This window comes from Giraffa tippelskirchi, chromosome 13, assembly GCF_054371585.1.
Source record: "Giraffa tippelskirchi isolate mGirTip1 chromosome 13, T2T-mGirTip1v1.2.pri, whole genome shotgun sequence".
NCBI lineage: Eukaryota > Metazoa > Chordata > Mammalia > Artiodactyla > Giraffidae > Giraffa > Giraffa tippelskirchi.
The window spans coordinates 101,716,222-101,737,902 of record NC_137287.1 but is presented as its reverse complement, the minus strand read 5'-3'; the positions used below and the strand labels follow the sequence as shown (position 1 = coordinate 101,737,902).

Sequence of the window (21,681 nt, the reverse complement as noted above, 5' to 3'; positions counted from 1 at the left end):
ATACATGTATATGTATGGCTGAGTCCCTTCACTGTTCAGCTGAAACTACCACAACATCATTAATTGACTATACCCCAATACAAAATAAAAAGTCTAAAATAAAAATAGAGAATTGGGTCTGCCTGTTCCTAGTTGCGTGACCTTTCAAAGTCACTTGTCATCTTCAAGGCTCTGTTGTCTCACCTGTAAAATGGGGACAGGAGCAATCCCTTCCTAAGTGCAGGAATGATATGACATATATGCATGAGGGCCTAGCATAATATAAAGGACAAACATATTATCCATCATTATTCATAATATGTAGGAAATAGAGGAAGTAACATTTGCTTAAGAAGGATTGATTATAAATCAAGGCCCCTAGTGGCCTCCTTTTGGCATTGCAGAGTGGGCACAGACTCACTTCTTAATTGTTTAATTGTGGGCAACACTCTAAAGCTCCATTTCCTGGGGTCCAAATGTAACACACTCAGATTGTGCAAAAATTTGTGTTTGTGGCATCTTAATTTTTTATAACTGATCTAAACTTTCTCAAGAACCACCCCCTCCTCCATCATTCCAGTTATTAGGAAGGAAAAATTAAGTTTGCTAACTAATCCCAGGCTTTTCCATGTTCTGATAGCCTCTTTAGCTGTACAGTCTGGATTTAGATCCTGGCTTTACCCAGATCTGGCTGTGTGACCCTAGGACAATCATTGAACACTCCTGATCTGTAAAATTAAAATAAAATATGGTTGCGTTTAGTAGAGTAAGCACTGGTATGCTGCCATCATTCTCTCTTAGGTTAACTCAGTCTTTTTTAGGAAAAAACGCTCAAGTTTTCAGTGCTTCCCTTCTTCTTTCCTACTGCAGATGGTCCTGGGTGCAGAGGAAGTTGAAGTTTCTTTCTGGATGTAATGGTGGGCCTTGGGTCTGAGCACTGTCTTGGGGTCTGAGTCTGTTTCAGAGGTGGTCTGACCTGCTCCTTGAGCACTTTTCACTTGGGGTCTGTTGAGGTGTGGCTGGTCCTACATGGCCTTTAGTACCTTTCATGGCACCATTGGTAAATCCCATTACTGCCTCTACTTGTTCTCCTGTTGAGGACCCTGATATACTGAAGCCTCTCTGTATAGACCACAGGCCTGGAAAATTCCGCAAGACTCTCAGGACCTCCATGTCATCCTCACGAATCAGCCACTTATCTATGTGATTTCCTTTTTCAGCTATTTCTTAAATTTTATTTAAAATGAAAAAATTTTTTTATTTTAGTAGGCAAGGCATTGTATTGTATAACCACTGCTGGGTAACAAACCACACCAAAACTGCTGTGGTTTAAAACAATAACCATTTATTTAATTTGTGATTCTGTGGGTTGATAATTTCATCTGGGCTCAGCACCATACTTCTTCACATCTCAGCTGATTTTTTTTCTTCTTTTTTAAATTATGAAAGTATGATAACACATTTACAGGAGACTTGGAAAATACAGAACAAGGTTACATATAGTTCAATTATTACAATTGTAATATATTATAACTATTTTTATATATTACAATTTTTTTTTAACTAGATAAATTAAGATTTTTAGTTGGAGTTTTAATATCAAACTTTCAAAATTAATAGAATGAATATACAGAGAGGCATAAAAATATAGAAGACTTGAAGAGCACTATAAACCAATTTAACATAATTAACATTTATGTAATTTTCACAAAGCAGTAGGATACAAATTCTACTCAAGTTCCCATAGACTATAAACTAGAAGACACTGGAACATACCCAGGGATGTAAAACAAGGTGCAAAAATTTCATGGTCCAAAGGTATTGAAATCATAAAGAGTCCGTACTCTTATCACTGTGGAATTATGTTAGATATCAACATCAAAAGATATTTGAAAATAACCCACATATTTTCAAGGGCAATGTGACATTTACCAAGAGATTTGACTTAGCCATTAAAAGCCTCAAAAAGTTAGAAGACTGAAAAACCACAGAGGGTGATTGCAAGGAAGAAAGCATTTAAATGATAAATTAATATCAAAGATACTTTAAAAAAATCCCATGTATTTGATAATTAAATGTCTGCTTTTAAATGATGGATGTATCTAAGAAGCCATAACAAGGAAAATTAGAAAATAATTTTATGTGTGAGTCGAGACACAATCTGAGTTTCTTTAGAGTCAGTTTCTGGAGCTTTCATTTTTTTCATTTGATTAGGCCATGTTTTCCTAGTATGTTTTCTGATCTTTGGTTGAATTTTGGAAATTTGAACACACCATGTTTATGTCTTCCCAAATTCATATTTGAAATCCTATGCCCTGAATGTCATAGAATTAGTAGGAGGAGCCTTCAGGAGATACTTAGCTCATGAGAGTGGAATCATGATAAATGGTAGGAAAGCCTTATAAAACCGGCCACACAGAGCTCCCTAGCTGCTTCTGCCATGTGAGGATACAATGAGAGGTTTTTGATCCAGAAGAGAGCCCTCACCTGACCACGCTGGTGTGGTGATCTTGGATTTTCAGCCTCCAGAGCTATGAGAAATAAATTTCTATTATTTATGAACTTCTCAATATATGCTGTTTTGGTACAGTAGCCTGAATGAACTAAAACAACCGTCTCTTTATGGACTGGCTTTGTCCAGGGGAATGCCTTCTTCAATCATCCTGGCTAGATTCTGGGGCCTCTCAAGTTTTTCTGTGGATATATCTTCTCTAGGCTGTGAGAGCCTCTTGATGAAGGTGAAAGAGGAAAGTGAAAAAGCTGATTTAAAAAACTCAACATTCAAAAAACAAAAATCATGGTATCCGGTCCCATCACTTTATGGCAAATAGATGGGGAAACAATGGAAATAGTGACAGACTTTATTTTCTTGGGTTCCAAAATCACTGCAGATGGTGACTGCAGCCACAAAATTAAAAGCCACTTGCTCCTTGGAAGAAAAGCTATGCTCAACCTAGATGGCATATTAAAATGCAGAGACATTACTTTGCCAACAAAGGTCCATTTAGTCAAAGCTATGGTTTTTCCAGTAGTTATGTATGGATGTGAGAGTTGGACCATAAAGAAAGTTGAGCACCGAAGAATTGATGCTTTTGAACTGTAGTGTTGGAGAAGACTCTTGAGAATCCCTTGGACTGCAAGGAGATCCAACCAGTCAATCATAAAGGAGATCAGTCCTGAATATTCATTGGAAGGACTGATGCTGAAGCTGAAGCTCCAACACTTTGGCCATCTGATGCAAAAAGCCGACTCATTAGGAAAGACTCTGACACTGGGAAAAATTGAAGGCAGGAGGCAAAGCCAACGATAGAGGACAAGATCGTTGGATGGCATCACTCAATGGACATGAGTTTCAGCAAGGTCCAGGAGATGGTGAATGACAAGGAAGCCTGGAGTGCTGCAGTCCATAGGGTCTCAAAGAGCCAGACATGACTGAGTGACTGAACAACAGGCTGTGTTTATGCTTAGCTATCTCAAATTCCCTATATAGCTTGCCTGTTTTCTTAGGAGTTCTCAATCTCTTAAACCCCTTTGTGTCTTCCTGTGGAACTCCCTAATATCTGAAGCTCTGCTGAAACCTCTTCAGTGGCTTCTGTTTTTTGCACTTCTAAACTGTGCTGCTGTTCCTGTTAGAGTTCTGAGTCAGACGATACAGAAACTAATCCCACAGTCAGCCTCAAGACAAGTCACAGTGTTGGATGAATGGCCCACTATGTTTCCAAGGGCAGAGCAGGCATGTAAGGTTTCCTCCCAGTTGTGCTGCTACACCAGGTTGAAGGAGGAATATGAGTGTAAAAAACACTGCACACTCCTACAGCTTTCACTGGAATCCTTTCCCGTGACTGGAGAACAAAGGCTGGGGACCTTCCTAGTCTGCTCTGTTGCTAATGTCACTCCTTTAAATAATTAATTTTTTTTTTTTTGGCCAATTTCATGGCAAGTAGGTTTGTGGAGCTCCTCACACTGCCACGCCATTTGCATAAGTTTATTCCTGTTGTTTTAAACCCTAAAATTGCGACAGTTAGTTACAGCAAATGTATACTTAGCTCAGTAGTTAAAAACTGTATGTATGTGTACTTTTCATTTATCATGTATAAATGGTACCTATTTGTACTTTAATAGGGAGATTGAACTCATTCACGATAATTTCCCTCTAAATCATCCTCATGCACACCTCCGCCTCCACTCTAACTGGGGTCTTATTAGGAACAAGGCAAAGCCATAAATCTAAAGGATTATGAGAGTGAGGGAACTGCCTGTGTACCTTCTGGCAAGCCCAGCCTCTGGGTCTCAACATTCTTCTACATTAAAGGAAGAATTCAGACCTTGAGGCAGACACATGTTGCTTTCAGTCTTGTTTCAATGGGTTGATGATTTTTCTACCTGACACCTCCTCTTTTGCAATTTTGAGCAAGTAAAAGGCACAGGAAAGGCAAATTTGAGTGATTCACTGGGACTCATTTGTGGAGTCTGGGGAAAAAGGAGCTCTCTTCCCATGCTGGTTGCTAAGATGAGGGAATGAATGTCAACATTTTCTTAATTGTATTGGTAAGGCCTACATACAAGCAAGAAAGACAAATACAGGAAGAGATAGAGCTGAGAGAATTACAGAGAGTAAGAGCCTTGGAGGCTGTGAGCCCAAATCCAGACTTTTTGTTCTTGATTCGTGCCTTGAACACGTGAGGAAGCTAGAACTCGCCTCAGGTATAGGATCACTCAACTCCTTTCTTTTCTTTGGAGGCGGGGAGGGTCATTAAACTAATGTAGTAAGTTCCTCCTCCTTGTAAGAAAAGGTTCTCCACTAATATAAAGCATACCAAAGAGAGCCCAGACCAACCTCACCTCTATTCCCTATTGTCTGTACTCCTGAATCTCCTTGAGTCTCAGTTTACTCATCTGTACAGTGAGGACAAGCATTGTTATGCCCAAGTTGCTATGCAGGTAACTGTAATAATATAGGGAAAGTGTTTGGGATATAGTAGATGCCCAATAAACAGTAATGTTTTCATATCACCAATTTAATCATTCCTCGGGCTGGGTATTGCTCAGAGGTCGTAATAAAATAGAAAAACAAAATAAAGTAAGACTTTAGAAACAGAAAAAACTGATTTGAAATTGTACTTCAGTGTTCTGTGGATGCTCTTTATCAGCTGGCATCCATTAGGACAGTGCTGACTTTAGCAAGCAGGCTTATAAAGAAGAGGTTTTCTCTCCTATAATTGGAGGTCCAGAAGTGGGGTTGGAATCAGGAACAATATGGATATTCAATGTTGTCAACCCACATTCTTTACATTTTTGCACTTCTCTAGAGTAGAGTAGATTTTTCTTTGAGCTGGTTCCTCTCGTGGCCGAAAAATGTCTGCCTGGAGTATCTGGGACAAAATTATTTCTTGTTCCTAGCCAACAGGAGAGAAAATTGTATTAGTTTCCCAGATTTCTCTTATGGACACAAACTGACTTAAGTCAGTCTCATCTGAGTCATCTGCCAGTAGGGGACATGAAATTACCTTAATTGGTTTAGCCTAGCTATTGAGGGTGGGTTGAATGTTGGAATGTTAAACAAAATATCTCTCATCACTCATCAACCTTTCTCTCAAATTCTCCTCCCATGAAAAACTTCACAGGTTTCTGAGAGAATGACAAGATCAAGTATACACTGTACTTTTGACAGTATCTAGTAGAATGTAGTTGTTCAATGACTAGAGGACATTATTACGGTCACAATATCACATGACAGAAAGTGGAAGAGTCAAACTCACCAGTAACAGTCACCTTGGTGCCCCGACCTGATTGGTACTCTATGTCAGGTTTTCCCTCTTTGAACTTCACACAGAAGTACATGCCGGCATCTTTAAGAGAGATTTCACTGATGCGAATGGAAAAGTCTTTGTTGCCAGCTTTGGCCATGTTTCCAATTTGGTTTACTCTGGGAAAGAAACCCCCTTGGAAATCATAAATTAATTCACGATTTGGTCCAGTCCCCTTGAACCATAAGACGGGTCCATTTGGAAATGAATCTGGTACGCTGCAACTCAGAGTGAGTGTTTCCCCAGGTGACACAGTCTGTGATATCTCAGCTTGCTGCACCTTGAACATCTCATTTGTGACTCCTGGAAAGAAACTCAGAATCATCTCCTATTTCCTCTGCTCTGACCTAGGCAGGATTAAGAAAACTGGATCCAGATCAAGGTTGGGCCTCAATCATTCATCATTTTAGTGGCATGTTCGAGTACCCGCACACTGAGTTTAGAGTGGCCACTGCGAGTGCAGGCAGCTCTTTCCCCAAGTGCTAACAGAGGGGAGTCAGTTCAGAGGACAAGATGAATCACCTCCCAATTTCATTCCCCATCCCCTAAGTGAAAGGAGAGGAAGATGGAGAGGGAGGGCTGGGTTTGTGAATGGGTAATGTTCATAGAAATAAGTCTTCCTTCTTATCTAAATGCCAAAAATTGCTCAATACACTTGGAGATGGATCCAAGTCTCCTCTGCCCAGCCCACACATCCAGAGAACTTGGAATTGGCCTTCACCTCTCCTCTGAAGGGTAATCAGTCACTGATTATGCGGAGGCATTAATGCTGAGAGGTGTAGAGAAAGAGGAAGTAAAGAAATCAGAAACCTAAAAATCAGGTGGGCATATATTCTTGAAGGCAGAATGTGGGTCTTTTACTTATCTCCCCAAGAGGGAAGAAGGGGACAGTTGATTCTACTCAACAAAAAAAGAGAAGCGCCTCAAGCGATTGCATCAATTTTGAAGGTCCACCACTGACCCCTAACTCCCACTACCACCAGCCTTGCTACCCCACATGGTATCAGGTCCTGATAATAATCTCTCCTTTCAAGTTATCAAAGCATCAAATCACAGATGGCCTAAGATGTCAGTTGGGGAGACAAGGGAACTCTTGAAGCCAGGAGAGAGTGGCAGGTAAGCTATCTATACCCATATTTTTCACGTTGATATCAATGTGTGAATTTTCCCTGGCCAGTTAGATGCCATGGAATGTGGCTGAACTTGAGGAAAACATTACTGGAGAAGACTAGTTTTCCCGGCAGAACAGAGGATACCCTAATCTCACTGTATTTCATGAAATTAATTCAGAGTGGCAAGGAGTAAGAAACACTGGCTGCCCTCTGAGAATAAATGGACAACAGAGCTTGGAGTGCAATGCTCAGGGCAGAGTCTCAGGGTAAGGTCAAGTGCTAGGAGAGTGACTCAACCTCTCTGGGAGGGCTTTTCTAAACAAGTTTCCCAACTCTCAGTTTTCTAACTTTTTGGACCTATATTCATAGAATGCACACGTGTCGTGCATTTTACCTACCCAACATCTTTTCAACTGGGAATGTCCATTGTCCTATATTCAGTTTCTGGTGGCCATTAAAGAAGGGCATAGCCTGTCAACTCAGCCTGATTCAACATTGGGCATAGGATGCCAGAAAGATCAGAAGGGCCATCTGCAGAATCCCAGCCTACAGGGCAGATTGTGAATGAAGGGGTACAGTATCCACTGTAGAGTAAGGATTTGGGACAAGTCGAAGATTTTTAAAAACTTATCTTAAAAATCAGAAAGATGGAATTTATCAAACTGTACTTACCACTCACAGACACATAGGTGCCTGGGCCAGCTATATATGCCATGTCAGGATGCCCTATTGTTAACTTCACACAGTAATACATGCCAGCATCCTTGGGCGACACATCATTGATGCGGATGGAATAGTCTGTTTGGTTGGCCATTGGATTTACCACTTGGGATACTCGGGGGAATTGGCGTCCATTGAAACTGTAGATTAATTTTCGTTCTAGCCCAGCGTCCTTGAACCACAAGACAGGCCCTACTGGAGATGGTGCAGGAATGTTGCAGCCCAAGGTTATGACATCTCCAGCCTTGGCTGACACTGAACTCTTTGGCTGGTTCACCTGGAAATCTTCACTTGAAGTTCCTAGAAAGAAACTGTGTGTCAATTCTCATATTCCTTGTCTTGGTGCAAAATGTTCTGAGGGTCTGGTTCTAGATCAAGGTGGAGGTCTGACTGCACACTCTTAAGCAACATGTACTGGCACCAAAGTATGAAAATCACAAGTTTGGTTGCCATGTGGGATGAGGAGAAGAGGACCAGTATATAGAAAGGAAAATGGAACTTTCTTTCTCCATCAAGATATAAGGATAGCCTGGAGCATGTGTGTGTGTGTTAGTCACTCAGTCGTGCCCGAGACTTTGTGACTCCATGGACTGCAGCCCACCAGACTCCTCTGTCCATGGGATTCTCCAGGCAAGAACACTGGAGTGGGTTGCCACGCCCTCCTCCAGGGGATCTTCCCGACCCAAGAACCTGCGTCTCCTGCAATTCCTGATTGCAAACACATTCTTTACCAGCAGACCCTTTAGGGAAGCCCCAGACTGGAGCATAGTGGGCACTAAATAAACATATTGTCAATGAACCCATGAATGGATTTATGTTAAATAAAAAATGTGAAATAAAAGTTGAGGCCGATTTTTCTCTATGTACCTGTCTCCTGAGAAATTTGTATGCAGATGAATAAGAAACAGAACCAGACATGGAACAATGGACTGGTTCAAAACTGGAAAAGGAGTATGACAAGGCTGTATATTGTCACCCTGCTTATTTAACTTTTATGCAGAGTGTTGTGCTGTGCATAGTCACTCAGTTGTGTCTGACTCTTATGACCCCATGGACTGCAGCCCACCAGGCTCCTCTGTCCATGGGGATTCTCCAGGCAAGAATACTGGAGTGGGTTGCCATACCTTCCTCCAGGGAATCTTCCCGACCTAGGGATTGAACCCAGATCTCCTGCACTGCAGGCAGATTCTTTACTGACTGAGCCACCAGGGAAGCCCTCTATGCAGAGTACATCATGCAAAATGCCAGGCTGGATGAATCACAAGCTGAATCAAGATTGCCAGGAGAAATGTCAACAACTTCAGATATGCAGATGATACCACTCTAATGGCAGAAATTGAAAAGGAACTAAAGAGCCTCTTTATGAGAGTGAAAGTGACTGACCACCAACACTTAGTGACTGAACAGCAACAACCAGAATTAGAGATAAGGCCAAAAGCTAAGGACATTGTGCTGATAACCAACATACTACATACAGAGTACAACTTTCAAATGCAGGCATCTCCCTTTCTTCATGTGGAAGCCCAGGTGCCCAGATACACACAGAGACTTGCATTCTCCATGAAATTTGTATTTTCCTTAAGGGGTATAAAATCAATTATTGCAATGTGAAAACATCTCAGTTACTATAATGTGTCATGTTTATGGATGCTCATCCCAATGCAACAGATTCTTGGTACTCAGTACTGCTCTTGTTATGTGTTCTTGAGTATCACACAAGGAGCACTGACATGAGTTCATGGAGGATACACAGAGTACATGTAAGATAAGTTCTACAAACTATGGAAGATTTTTCCTCGTGAATGATTTCTCAAACCTAGCGTATTTCTTTTCTATCTTGGAATAGCAAATTACCACAGACTTAGTGGCTTAATAAACACCTATTCATCATTTTTTGGTTTATGTGAATCAGGAATTCAGGCACAGCTTAATTTAGTTGTCGTGCACGGAAAGATGATGCGAAGACACAGGGAAAACGCCATCTACAATTTAAACAATGTTTGAGTAATATTCCATTGTGTATATGTACCACAGCTTCCTTATCCATTCGTCTGCTGATGGACATCTAGGTTGCTTCCATGTCCTGGCTATTGTAAACAGTGCTGCGATGAACATTGGGGTACATGTGTCTCTTTCAATTCTGGTTTCCTCAGTGTAAAAGTAATTAGCCCCCAACTAAAATAAATAAATTTATTTTTAAAAAAAATAAAGAATGTTTGAGGCTACCAGAAGCTGAGAGAGGCTTGGAACAGACTCTCCCTCATAATTTATAGCAGCTTTATTCACAATTGTCAAAACATGAAAACAAGAAGATCTTCAGTTGGTGAATGGATAAAGAAATTGTGGTAAATCCAGACAGTGGGATATTATTCAGCACTGAAAAGAAATGAGCAGATAAGCCCTGAAAGGATATGGAGGAACCTTAAATGTTTATTACTAATTTAAAGGATGAGCCCATATGCTGTAGGGGCTTCTCAGGTGGCGCTAATGGTAAAGAACCCGTCTGCCAGCGCAGGAGACATGAGAGATGTGGGTTCCATCCTTGAGTTGGGAAGATCCCCTGGAGGAGGGCATGGCAACCCACTCCAGTATTCTTGCCTGGAGAGTCCCATGGACAGAGGAGCCTGGTGGGCTACAGTCCATGGGGTTGCAAAGAGTCTGACATGACTGAAGGGACTTAGCACACACATGCTGCAGGATTCTAATTACATGACAGGAAACTATATTACATGCAAAACTTAAAAGACAGTATCAGTGCTTGACAGGGGTTAGGATGAAAACAGAGAAAAATAGGCAGAGCACAGATACTTTGAGGGTGGGGAAACTACTCTGTATAATACCATAAAGTTGGGGGATGTCTATCATAATACATTTATCCAAATCCATGGAATGTACAACACCAAGAGTGAACCATAATGAAAACTCTGGACTTTGGCTGTTAATAATTTGTCATTGCAGGTTCATCAGTTGTAACAAAATGACCACTATAGTGCCGGATGCTGAAAACAGAGAAGCAAGGATGCGTGGGGGCGGGGAGTAGTATGGAAAATCCTTGTACCTTGTGATTAGTTTTGCTGTGAACCTAAAACTGTCTTGAAATATAAAGTCTATTATTTTAAAAGTCAATGCCATACCATGGGTCATCTAGACTTTCTTCTACATAGTTTCACGTTTTACATTTAGGTCTATGATTCATTTTTTAACACTGCAACATTTTATTTTTTATTACCAGTGCACACTCGTATGATTCATTTTCAATTAATTTTTGTGAAAAGCCACTTTGTTCTTCTCTAATAGTGTGTAGGCTATTCTGGATCTTTTGTTCCATCATATAAACTTCAGAATCAATCTGTCACTATCCAAAAATAAACCTGCTGGCTTTTAATTGGGATTGCATTTAATATATAGATCAAGTTGGGGAGAACTGATACCTTGACAATATTTATCTTACTATCTATAAACATGTAATACATATTTATATATAAATAAATATACATATTCAGTTCTTCTTTGATGTTTTTGATCAGTTTTGTAGCTTTCTTCACATAGCTCTTGATACAAGTTAGGTTTATACCTAAGTGACAGACTATTTTCTTGGGCTCCAAAATCACTGCAGATGGTGACTGCAGCCATGAAATTAAAAGACACTTGCGCCTTGGAAGAAAAGCCACGACAAACCTCAACAGTATATTACAAAGCAGAGATGTTACTTTGCCGACAAAGGTCCATCTAGTCAAAGCTATGGTTTTTCCAGTAGTCATGTATGGATGTGACAGTTGAACTATAAAGAAAGCTAAGCACTGAAGAACTGATGCTTTTGAACTGTGGTGTTGGAGAAGACTCTTGAGAGTCCCTTGGACTGCAAGGAGATCCAACCAGTCCATCCTAAAGGAAATCAGTCCTGAATATTCATTGGAAGGACTGATGCTGAAGCTGAAACTCCAATACTTTGGCCACCTGATGTGAAGAACTGACTCATTTGAAAAGACCCTGATGCTGGGAAAGATTGAAAGCAGGAGAAGAAGGGAATGACAGAGGATGAGATGATTGGAGGGCATCACTGACTCAATGGACATGAGTTTGAGCAAGCTCTGGGAGTTGGTGATGGACAGGGAAGCCTGGTGCGCTGCAGTCCATGAGGTCGCAAAGAGACACAACTGAGAGACTGAACTGAACTGATTACATTTCTTGGAGGTAATTTTCTGTAGCCCACCAGGCTTCTCTCTCCATGGGATTCTCCAGGCAAGAATACTGCAGTGGGTTGCCATGCCCTCCTCCAGGGGATTTTCCCAACCCAGGAATCAAACCCAGATCTCCTGTATTGCAGGCTGTGCCACCAGGGAAGCCCTTGTTTCAGTATGCAGAAATGCAACTGATTTTGTGCGTTGATCTTGTTTCCTGCCATATTGTTGAACTCAGTTCTGGGAGTTTTTTGATTGATTTGATGATCATTTGTGGATTTTTAGTAGATTCTTCGGGATTTTCTATGTAGAAACTCACGGTATCTGCAGTTTTATTTCTTCATTTCCAATCTATATCCTTTCTTTCTTCCTCTCTCTCTCTTTCCACTTGTTGAGTAAGAGTCGTGAGGATAGATATTTTTGCCTTTTTCCTTATCTTGGAAAGAAAATGTTGTCTTCCACCACTGAGTACAGTGATAGCTGTAGAGTTTTTGTGGATGTTATCAAGTTGAGGAAATTCCTCCCTATTTCTAGTTTGAGAGTTTTCATCATTAATAGGTGTTAGATATGTCAAGTGCTTTTTCTGCATCAATTGACATGATCATGCAATTTATTTCTTCTTTAATTTGATGTGATGGATTATAATGATTGCTTTTCTCAGTATTGAAACTAAGATCTGACTTAGTCATAATATATAACATTATACAATGTTAAATCCTATTTGCCAATACTTTGTTGAGGAATTTGGTATCTAAGATCATGACATATATTGGGCTATAGTTTTCATTTTTATGTACAATCTTTATTTACTGTTGCTATCAAAGTAGTAATTTCCTCATAAAATGAGTTGGGCAGTGTGGCTTCTTTTTCTAATTTTTTGAAGAGATTGTATAAAATTGGTGTGAATTCTTGTTTAGATGTCTGTTAAAATTCTCCAGTGGGAAAGAGTGCCTCACATATTTTACTCCCTTAAGTTCCAAGCCTTCCCACCTCTTCCTCACACTCAGATAATGGTCTGCTTCCTCTTCCATCTGATCTAAACCCCTCAAGCTAGTTCTTCTGTGGCAACTGGGACTCAAAGCTTCTACCAACATGGACCAATGTCCTTGGGGGAAAGACTCTATAAAATTTTTTTTCAGCAAATAGAGGCAGAACCACAGTTAAGCTAGGGTGACTGCAGGGCTCAGCTTCCATCACCGACCCAAAGAGACCTCTAGTGTGCACTTCTGACCAATATTCTCTGAACACTCAGACCTCTGCAAAACTTGAACACTGCTTATCTCCTGATGGGGGCATTGTGGATTCTTTTCTTGCTTTTATAATCTCATCTTTTCTAGGATGTTTTTCTTCACTTAGTGGGTAGCATATGTGTGCTGGTGACCAATGAAAAGACAGACCCTGTGTCCCCAGTGGCTGGGGGTGAGAGCTGTCGTGTTTGCTCTGTTCAGCCTGCTGATTGTGAGGACGAGTCCATTGCCTGACCCAAAGGTGTGAAACAGACACAGTCACTGGGAGATTTTGTGTGCTGGAGGCCATTCAAGTCTAGATCTCTAAATTCTGCCTGTGTTACGATGGGCCAAGGAAATCCCTCCTCAAAGAGATTCTAGGGAAGCAGGTGGGGAGGAAACGGTAACCAGGCAGAGGGAGGTCCCACTCACCTGTGAGTTTCAGCAGCAGAGCCAGCAGAAGGGAGGGCAGACGCGGGCAGGATGGGAAATCAAGGGCAGGCGTCATGGTGGCCTTTGGAGCCTGCTCGGTGTCAATGTGGTCCTGGAGAGGCCTCGACCTCTGTGCTCTACGGAGAGAGGACAGTTCCTACTTCCATGATGTCAGAGGAACAGGATTGTGATGAGAGGAAAGACTGTGGGACTGGGACGCTTTTTCTTTGAGATTATAAACTGGACAGACAAGGTTGCTACCAACGGATAAGTTGCTGCTGGAAACGTTCAGGGTTTCCAGAGCCAAGGGGTGCGACACCTGAAGCTTGTGCTCCTTCCTGTGTCTCATCTCATCTTAGAGATTTTCCCTAATCCTACAGCCCTTGCCTATCTAGCATCCTCAGAGATGTCGTCTGGGCCAGAGACTTCTGGAAGCTCGTGATGGGCAGGTGGGTTAAAGCTCTGGCATGAGTTGAATAGCTGGGCCTCCCTGAGCCGCAGAGCTACAGGAAGGAAGGTAGATTTCTGGCCTCATCCTCTTGGCTATATAGTTGAGCTTTATGAGAGACTCCTCCTCTTCAGTCCAGAGGGGTCAGAGGTATAAAATGAGTCCTAGTGCAATGTCTGGTGTGGGCTCGTGGTTTTGCTGTGGATCCCTGCATATAATACAGGAAGTTGCCTCTTTTCTCCTCTTGCATAGAAATTGTTTTTGACAATTTGACAGAAAGAAGTTAAGAGTTTTCGAGATGGTGATTGTTTGTACATTACAGAATGGGGAAGGTAGAGCTCTGAGGAACATTCTCAAAGAGGTAAAAGCAACACACATAGAAACATACCTGGGCAAGTGAGGTCTGCCTCTCCTGTCTGTACTGGGTCTGGGGCTAGCTCTGTAGTAAGGAAGTGGAGGGGCAGAAGAAACACTCTCAGAAATAGAGAGGAACCATCATGTTCACCTCCTTCTCTCTCACCTCTGGAATGGGCTCAACCCCAGCACAAGGGTTGTGTCCTGGGACTCTTGGCCCACTCTCAACTGGCACCCCTTTACTCTCCAAGCATCCATAATCAGGCACTGACTTCTTCCTTGTGATCCCTGTGTTTGCCTCAGGGATCTACTGGATGTTAAGGCCAGGAGAGGTGTTAGAAAAGCAGAATGCAGAGCAGGGCCCAAACATCCTCTATGAGATGACAAGACTCCCCCTCCCCTTGTGATGCCACCATTCTATCCCATTGTTCTGGAGCGATGAATTCCACACTGGGAAACCCATCAATGGACATTGCTGAAGAGTGGACAGCCTCTTATCTCTAGCCTCCATCACCCTATGCTTCCTTCCACCTCCAGCCATCTTCACACCTTCTATCGAGCTCTGAAGACTTCAGAGGGAGGGATTTTCAGTGGCTTGATGGTCAAGAGCACTGGTCTTGGAACCAGATACATTTTAGGTTCAAATCTTTATTCCATTTCTTAGTAACCGAATCATCTTGAGCCCATTGTACAGACTTGTATATCCTTTGACCTGGAAATCTTCACTTTGCACCTCAAACATTCAAGGCTGAATTCATGATCTACGCTCAGACATTCCTTTTTCCTGCCCAACCCTGCTCAGTATGTGGCATATAATTTATCCATTTGGTTAAACCAAGAAGAGACCCATGCTCTTCATCCTCACTCATCCACTCATACCTATTCCCTATCAGACCCTGTTAGTTTTACCTCCTAAACATGTCTTTAATCTAGTTCTCTGTATCCACCATCATCTGATTACCTCCTAATCAAGCTGCTCCAGTTTATCTTGCCCTGTCCTACAATCTTTTCCTCTTTCTTTATCCATGTCTTTCAGAACACAGATCTGATTATACACCTCTTTGGCATAAACGCTTCTGTGGACTCTCATTGCTCTCGGTATAGTAAGGCAATTTGGTACGCAGTAGTATATATAAATAATTCGATTCATCCGTGACTGGTGTGGCCCCTAGAAGACAAAGGGTTTCCCTGCCTTTTCTGGTACCCAGCACAACCTTTTTGTCTCAGGTTGGTCTCCTTATCTGCGGTGAAGATGAGCATGTCATTTTCTCAAGAGGTACTTTTAGAATCAATTTCTGTGGAAGGGAGGGAGAGGAAGCAGAACCGGATAGAAGAAGTTGAGCTGCAACAAAGTCCTAATGAAGATATCAGCGGGGCTCCCATGAAGCTCTGGTGCTAGGATGTTCCTTCAGGGTTGTCCTGAGCTTAGGGGAGCGTGCTGGGCTTTCATGTCACCATGTTGATGAGTCAATGAATGTGGCATGTGACCAGGCAAGACTTTGGGCCAGCTGGGTCTCCTCAGTTGATACAGTCACAAGGAGGATGACAGGTAGGGGCCGTCTCTGCAACCTCGTACATAACAGCATCCTCCATGCCCTTGAGAACATCTTCCACCCGGGAGTCTTCGGACTCAGGACATGTATTAACTTCCCCACAATCAGGTCCTCAAAGCCACCTCACATCACCTGGGAAACTCAAAGTTCTCTGACCCTACTTGGCCTGACTTTGTTGTTGTTCAGTCGCTAAGTTGTGTCCGACTCTTTGCAGCTCCATGGACTGCAGCATGTCAGGCTTCCCTGTCCTTCACTATCTCCCTGAGTTTGCTCAAACTCATGTCCATTGAGTCGGTGATGCCATCCAACCATCTCATTCTTTGTTGCCCCCTTCTCCTCTTGCCCTCAATCTTTCCCAGCATCGGGTCTTTTCCAATGAGTTGGCTCTTCGCATCAGGGGGCCTGATCTGAACTTTACTCATTGGAAAAGTTCAGCATGAATGTCATAGGGGCCTGAGATGCAGCTTTCTCTGGGATCTCTGAGTGCCTGGGTTAGCAGTGAGCTCTGGCAGAGGACAGAGGAAGCAAGAGAAGGGAACCTCAGACCTGTAAGATGAGATAAAATGTGGGTATACAAACAAAGAAACCTCCTCACCACATATTTCCTTACACTGTTTCCCAAGGGGGTACAAAAAGACAAAACATTATATGTTATTTAATAGGCTTTTCAAAAACAGTTTTAGATTTATAGAAAAACTTAGATGATAAAACAGAGTTCCCATATACCCCTACACACAATTTCCTATTATTAGCATCTTATATTAGCGTGGTACATTTGTTGCAATTAATGATATTGGTACATTATTAGTAACTGAAGTCTACATTTGGTTTTTGTCTTAGCTCTGGCAGTTATAACAAAACTGTTGAAGGGAGAACACATTTTTTTCCCCCTTAAAACCAGGAAGGGGGATCCTGTATACTCAGGAGGTAAAAGAGAACTTTTGAGTGTGGGGAGTTGGTGAACATAGGAACACACAAGACAGAATAACCCCTCAGTGTAGGGATGCTGGTGTGTGGTTCATGGTCAAGTCCAAGGTGATGGACAAAAGAGAACCTGACCTGTGTTGTGCTGACTTTCTTCTCACATTTGTGAATCAGTCCCCAGAGCTACTTCTCATGATCCTTGCCTAGGACCACATATAGAGACCCAGCTCTGGGGACCTCAGGGGCATATGGGCAGGGAGTTCTCCATGGATGAGAGGCATCTGGAAAGTCAAGGAAGGTTCCAACTGAGACGTCCTAGGCTGGGCCACTCAGGGAGGGAAGGAGGCAGCAGAGGCTGAGGGTAGCACCTAGCAGGGAGGAAGGAAGGAGCTGTGGGAAACATGTTTATATTTAATTACCTGCTTATCATTCAGGAATTGTTCTCTGCATGCCTCCTCCTATGTGCCCAGGTGGGCTCCTCCTGGGATGCCTGTCCTGGCAGCCTTTGAGATAGGACTCTGCCCCCTTAGCCTTCTTCCCAGGTCCTGATTCCTCTTCCCTAGACTTTCCACTCTGATTTCTCAACTTTATTCTAAATGGGAATTCCTTTATGACCTAGAAATTGTCTCTAGGAATACCACCCACTCAGCTGCCCCTCATTCAGCACACTCGGCCCACAGAACAGCTAGGAGATACACTTTGAAAACACTTGATCGAGCCCCTCTTTTCAAAACAGAACACCTCATACTTCCTGGGATTTGGAAACCTCTTAGAAGGATCCTCCTGAGGGTACGGAGTGATGTGTGTCCCCTTCTCCTAACTACACGTGGGCCCTGACTCTGTCTGAACTGTGGATTGACCCTCCCTGCTAAACTTGCTTCCGTGGGGACAAATCTTGTCCTGCTCACCCACCTCCACATTTACAGTCATGCCCAAAGCTTCCTGTGGACAAAGATGACAGACGCACTGCCCACCAGCAGCACCATGGGGCCTAGGAGGAGGGCTGCAAAGACCGTGTGACCCCAAATCCAAGATACTTACCATCTGACCCCTTCAGAAAATATTTGCCAAATCCTAGCATAGGATTTCACAAATCAAGTTAAAAGATCAAGCTTTATCATAAAGATGATGAGCTATTGGATGATTTAAACAGAACTGACACAGATTTCTTCCCTGGTGGCTCATTGGTAAAGAATCTGCCTACAGTGCAGGAGACACAGGAGACTCGGGTTCAATCCCTGGGTTGAGAAGATCCCCTGAAGGAGGGCATGGCAACCCACTCCAGTATTCTTGCCTGGAGAATCCCATGGACAGAAGAGCCTGGTGGGCTATAGTCCATAGGGTCGCAAAGAGTCAGACATGACTGAAGCAACTATGCACGCACGCATGACTCAGATTTACAAATCTAAAACAATCACTCTGACTACAAACTAAGGGATAGAATAAGGAGGGAAAGAACAGAGACAGAGTCCGGTTGGGAGGGTGCATCAATGATCAGGTGAAAAACGGGAGGTAGCCTGCACTGGAGATGGCAAAGTTAAATAAATGAGTGCCCTTTTTAATCCCCAAAGTAGTTTTTGTTCTTGTATTGTCTGCAAGTACCACTAGATGGTGCCACCTCAAAGAGGAAAAAAATTCCACCTTTATCTTCATCAATATCCAAGTTTTTACTAAACTGGGCTAACCTTATAGGGGCTCCCCTGGTGGCTCAGACGGTAAAGAATCTGCCTGCAATGCAGAAGACCCTAGTTCGACCCCTGGAAGAGGAAATGGCAACCCACTCCAGTATTCTTGCCTGGAGAATCCCACAGACAGAGGAGCCTGGCAGACTAGGGGCTGAAGTCCATGGAGTTGCAAAGAGTCTGACATGACTGAATGACTAACACTTAACTTTATAGGAACTTAAGAGCTGTAATTCAAGTATTTCGGTGGTTTAACCCTTGGGGTAAGTTTTAAGAAGAATCTGCATCATACTAAATTAAGTTTATGTCTGTATTATGTGGGTTTTTGCAGAGCAATAAGCAAGGGTTTTATGAGAAACTAAAAGATGAACTAAATTCGCCTTCAATTCTGCATATTCACTGACCAGTGAATTCACTGACTTCTTCAGATAACTAAGGAAACAGTCAAGCATGTGGGCAAAAGTTTCCACCAAGAATGTCAACCACAGCATGATTTATAAACCTGAAAGCAATCTAAGTGGCCAATAGCAGAGAAATCATCTATCAGGGCATATCTACACTTGAGGGAATAAACAAATGATTCATGAGCCTCCGCCCCTCGCCAGGCACTGTGTTGAGTGTTGAAGACAGTGCTGAACACAATGCATCAGGTCCTCATTGTCCTAGAATGGACTTGTTAAAGGTGTGTTATTTTCAGACTATTTCACAACTTGGGAAAATAGTTTCTTATATCATAAGTGGAAGCAAAACAATATTTTTAAAATGTATATGCAGCATGCTGCAAGCTTCTTTAATGTACACCATGGTAGAGTAGGAAATGTTTCAGTCTGCAAATTCATGTGTGTGAAAAAAAAGTGCACACTTCTTTATTTTTCATAATTCAACTTAATTTTACCTCTGAACCCCAGTCCTGCAAAGGTGTTAAGAAATTCTGCCCCGATTGGGCTCAGCCCTTCCTCCACCTATCCGCCAGGGTTTAGCCAAGGTTCTCACTCAGAACCCCAGGGTCTTTGCTCATGTGTGCACAGCAGTATCCTGAAGTGCCCACTGCCAGGGCCCTGTGGTTCTGCCAGGTCAGCTGCTCCAGTCTTTGTGACCAGAAAAGGTTACAGGTCTGGGTGACACTTGAGCCAAAACTCCCCAAAGCAGCCTCGCACAGTGTAGGGCCTGCCACTCCAGGTGTGGTCTGAACCAGCAGCACGTGTATCACTTGGATACCGCTGGATCAAAATCTGCATTTGAACCAGATCCCTAGGTGATTTGGGTGCGTATTACATTTTTGGAAACACCTCCCTAAGAGGCCTTACCATACCTGCCTGGTCCAGTCCAGGTGGAGCTCACGCTGGGGTTGCTCTGGGAACCCTGGGCCAATCATCACTAGTCTGAAAAAGCCCCTCTTTCCTTCCATCCATGAGCACTGATGTGAAAATAAAGACAACCAAAGAAGGGTCTCGTAGACAATTTCAGCCAGCCACCCTACCCAGTTACAGAAGATCAGGGCCCTCTGCCTGCTTTAATGAACGAAAAGCAGGAGAAAAAACTCATGGAGGGGGTGTAAATTCTAGTCACAAACATATTTTGTTTTTCACAAAATCAAGACTGAAAAGAAAATATCATAAAGAAGGTAGCAGTGCTGTCATTAGGGCTTCCCTAGTAGCTCAGTTGGTAAAGAATCCGCCTGCAATGCAGGAGACCCGGGTTCGATCCCTGGGTCGAAAAGATCCCCCTGGAGAAGGAAATGGCAACCCACTCCAGGATTCCTGCCCAGAAAATCCCATGGACAGAGGAGCCTGGTGGGCTATAGTCCATGGAGGCTCAAGAGTCAGACACAACTGAGCAACTAAACCACCATCACCAGTACTGTTGTTTATTTTATCTCTTCTTTAAACTTTTCTGCGTTGTTTTTCTACAATGAATATAATTCAATTTACAAATGAAAAAAATTAAACACCCCTCAATGGAGTATACTCATGTGGACAAGACACAGAGATGCAAACAGAACCCAGAAAGAAGATGAAAAATTGGATGACTCAGATAGAACTGAAAAACAATGTTTTATTAATAGACAGAGGGCACACACTCATTACAACCACTGAAAGTTGGGCCAGATTACTCAAAAGTGGTGTCAATGTCTTCTCAGTGCCTTGGAATTTATTCATTTAATCCTATTGCCTGTTACAATTTTTAATCTTTTAACGAAAAAGAAGAGGTTCCAAGGTAATTGTGAGAGGGAGAAATCGGCCAGCTCACGCGTGTCTCTTCTTTTAAAAATAATGCACAAATTATAAGCCATTCCAATAAAACTGAAGCTCTTGTTTCAAAGGACTCTCAGCGAGAATTACTGAGCTAAGTGGCTGCTTAGAACAAAAGCCCTGATACCATTCACAAGCCCCTTATTGCTGGGTTCTTGAGCTTTTACAAAATACACTAATTGCCAGAGCCTCATCGAGATCAATGTAAGGGATGAGCAGCCTGTTGAATGGATGTTTCCTGTCATTTGTTCCAGAGGCAAAGTGCCCAGGAGTTTCAGTCTCAGTCTTCGGAGACCCACCTCCTCATCCCTGTGTCAGAAATCCATCCTGGAAAGAGCTGTAGAGGGGAGATGGGGTTAAATGGGTGAGCAGGCAGGCAAATGTGCACAGGTGTTCATTTCAAGGAAAAGCTGGCAAACAACAAAGCAAGTCACAGTGCATCTGGCCAATTTATCCTTCCTTTGTTCAAGTCAGGGTTGAGTAAATGGAGAAGAACAAGGGTATTTTGGATTCCAGCCCTGCCTGAGCCTAGCAGATTTCCAGCTCATAAATGTTGGGCTTCATTACCCTATATTATTCACTGAATTAACACATTTTTTGAGTTATCTACTGTAGAGTGTAAAATATCCCCATTTTCTGCCATCTCACAGGAACTTTCCATGGATAACATTCTTAAGACTCTGAAACCCAGTTAATAAAGTCAGGAAACTTTTCATGAAAGAAAGCACTTTCTCAGGTACAGAAGTCAAGATGAGAGCTGTAGCTGCAGTCTCCTGGTCTCAGTATCAGTGAGGGTGACATTGAGGCTGATTAATGATGGCTTTGAACAAATAGAACTGTTCTTGCTCCTAAGTAAAAGTCCAGAGGTGACCAGGTAAGGTGGCTCTGTGTCAATAAGTCCTTAGGGATCCAAATTCTTTCCAGATTCTTATCCCCGGACTGTAGCACTAGTACTCATGGTCCAAGATGTTGGCTGGAGCTCCAGCCATCACAGTTATCTTCAGAGAGCAG

General features: G+C 42.6%; 1 protein-coding gene across 2 annotated transcripts; it reads right to left on the bottom strand.

The window, feature by feature from the left end:
- Positions 1-4,979: 4,979 nt before the first annotated feature.
- SIRPD (signal regulatory protein delta) lies at positions 4,980-14,611 on the bottom strand. Of its 2 annotated transcripts, none has more exons than XM_081560592.1 (5): positions 14,294-14,611; positions 13,458-13,594; positions 7,571-7,918; positions 5,739-6,089; positions 4,980-5,375 (listed from the first exon to the last, which is right to left on the bottom strand). In XM_081560592.1, the coding sequence occupies exons 2-5, from the start codon at positions 13,531-13,533 to the stop codon at positions 5,170-5,172; spliced, it is 981 nt and encodes a 326-aa protein (XP_081416718.1). In that variant the 5' UTR covers positions 13,534-13,594; positions 14,294-14,611; the 3' UTR covers positions 4,980-5,169. The 2 variants fall into 2 exon arrangements, with proteins under 2 accessions (XP_081416718.1, XP_081416717.1); XM_081560591.1 differs by having other exon boundaries at positions 14,426-14,611.
- Positions 14,612-21,681: the final 7,070 nt, after the last annotated feature.

Excerpts from the sequence above, each read along its gene's own strand:
- SIRPD (XM_081560591.1), bottom strand. The coding sequence starts at position 14,517 with ATGGATGCTTGGAGAGTAAAGGGGTGCCAGTTGAGAGTGGGCCAAGAG. Across the intron at positions 13,595-14,425 it reads GGGTTGAGCCCATTCCAGAG|AGCACAGAGGTCGAGGCCTC; the intron begins GTGAGAGAGAAG and ends CTCTCTCCGTAG. Across the intron at positions 6,090-7,570 it reads CACCTATGTGTCTGTGAGTG|GAGTCACAAATGAGATGTTC; the intron begins GTAAGTACAGTT and ends GTTTCTTTCCAG.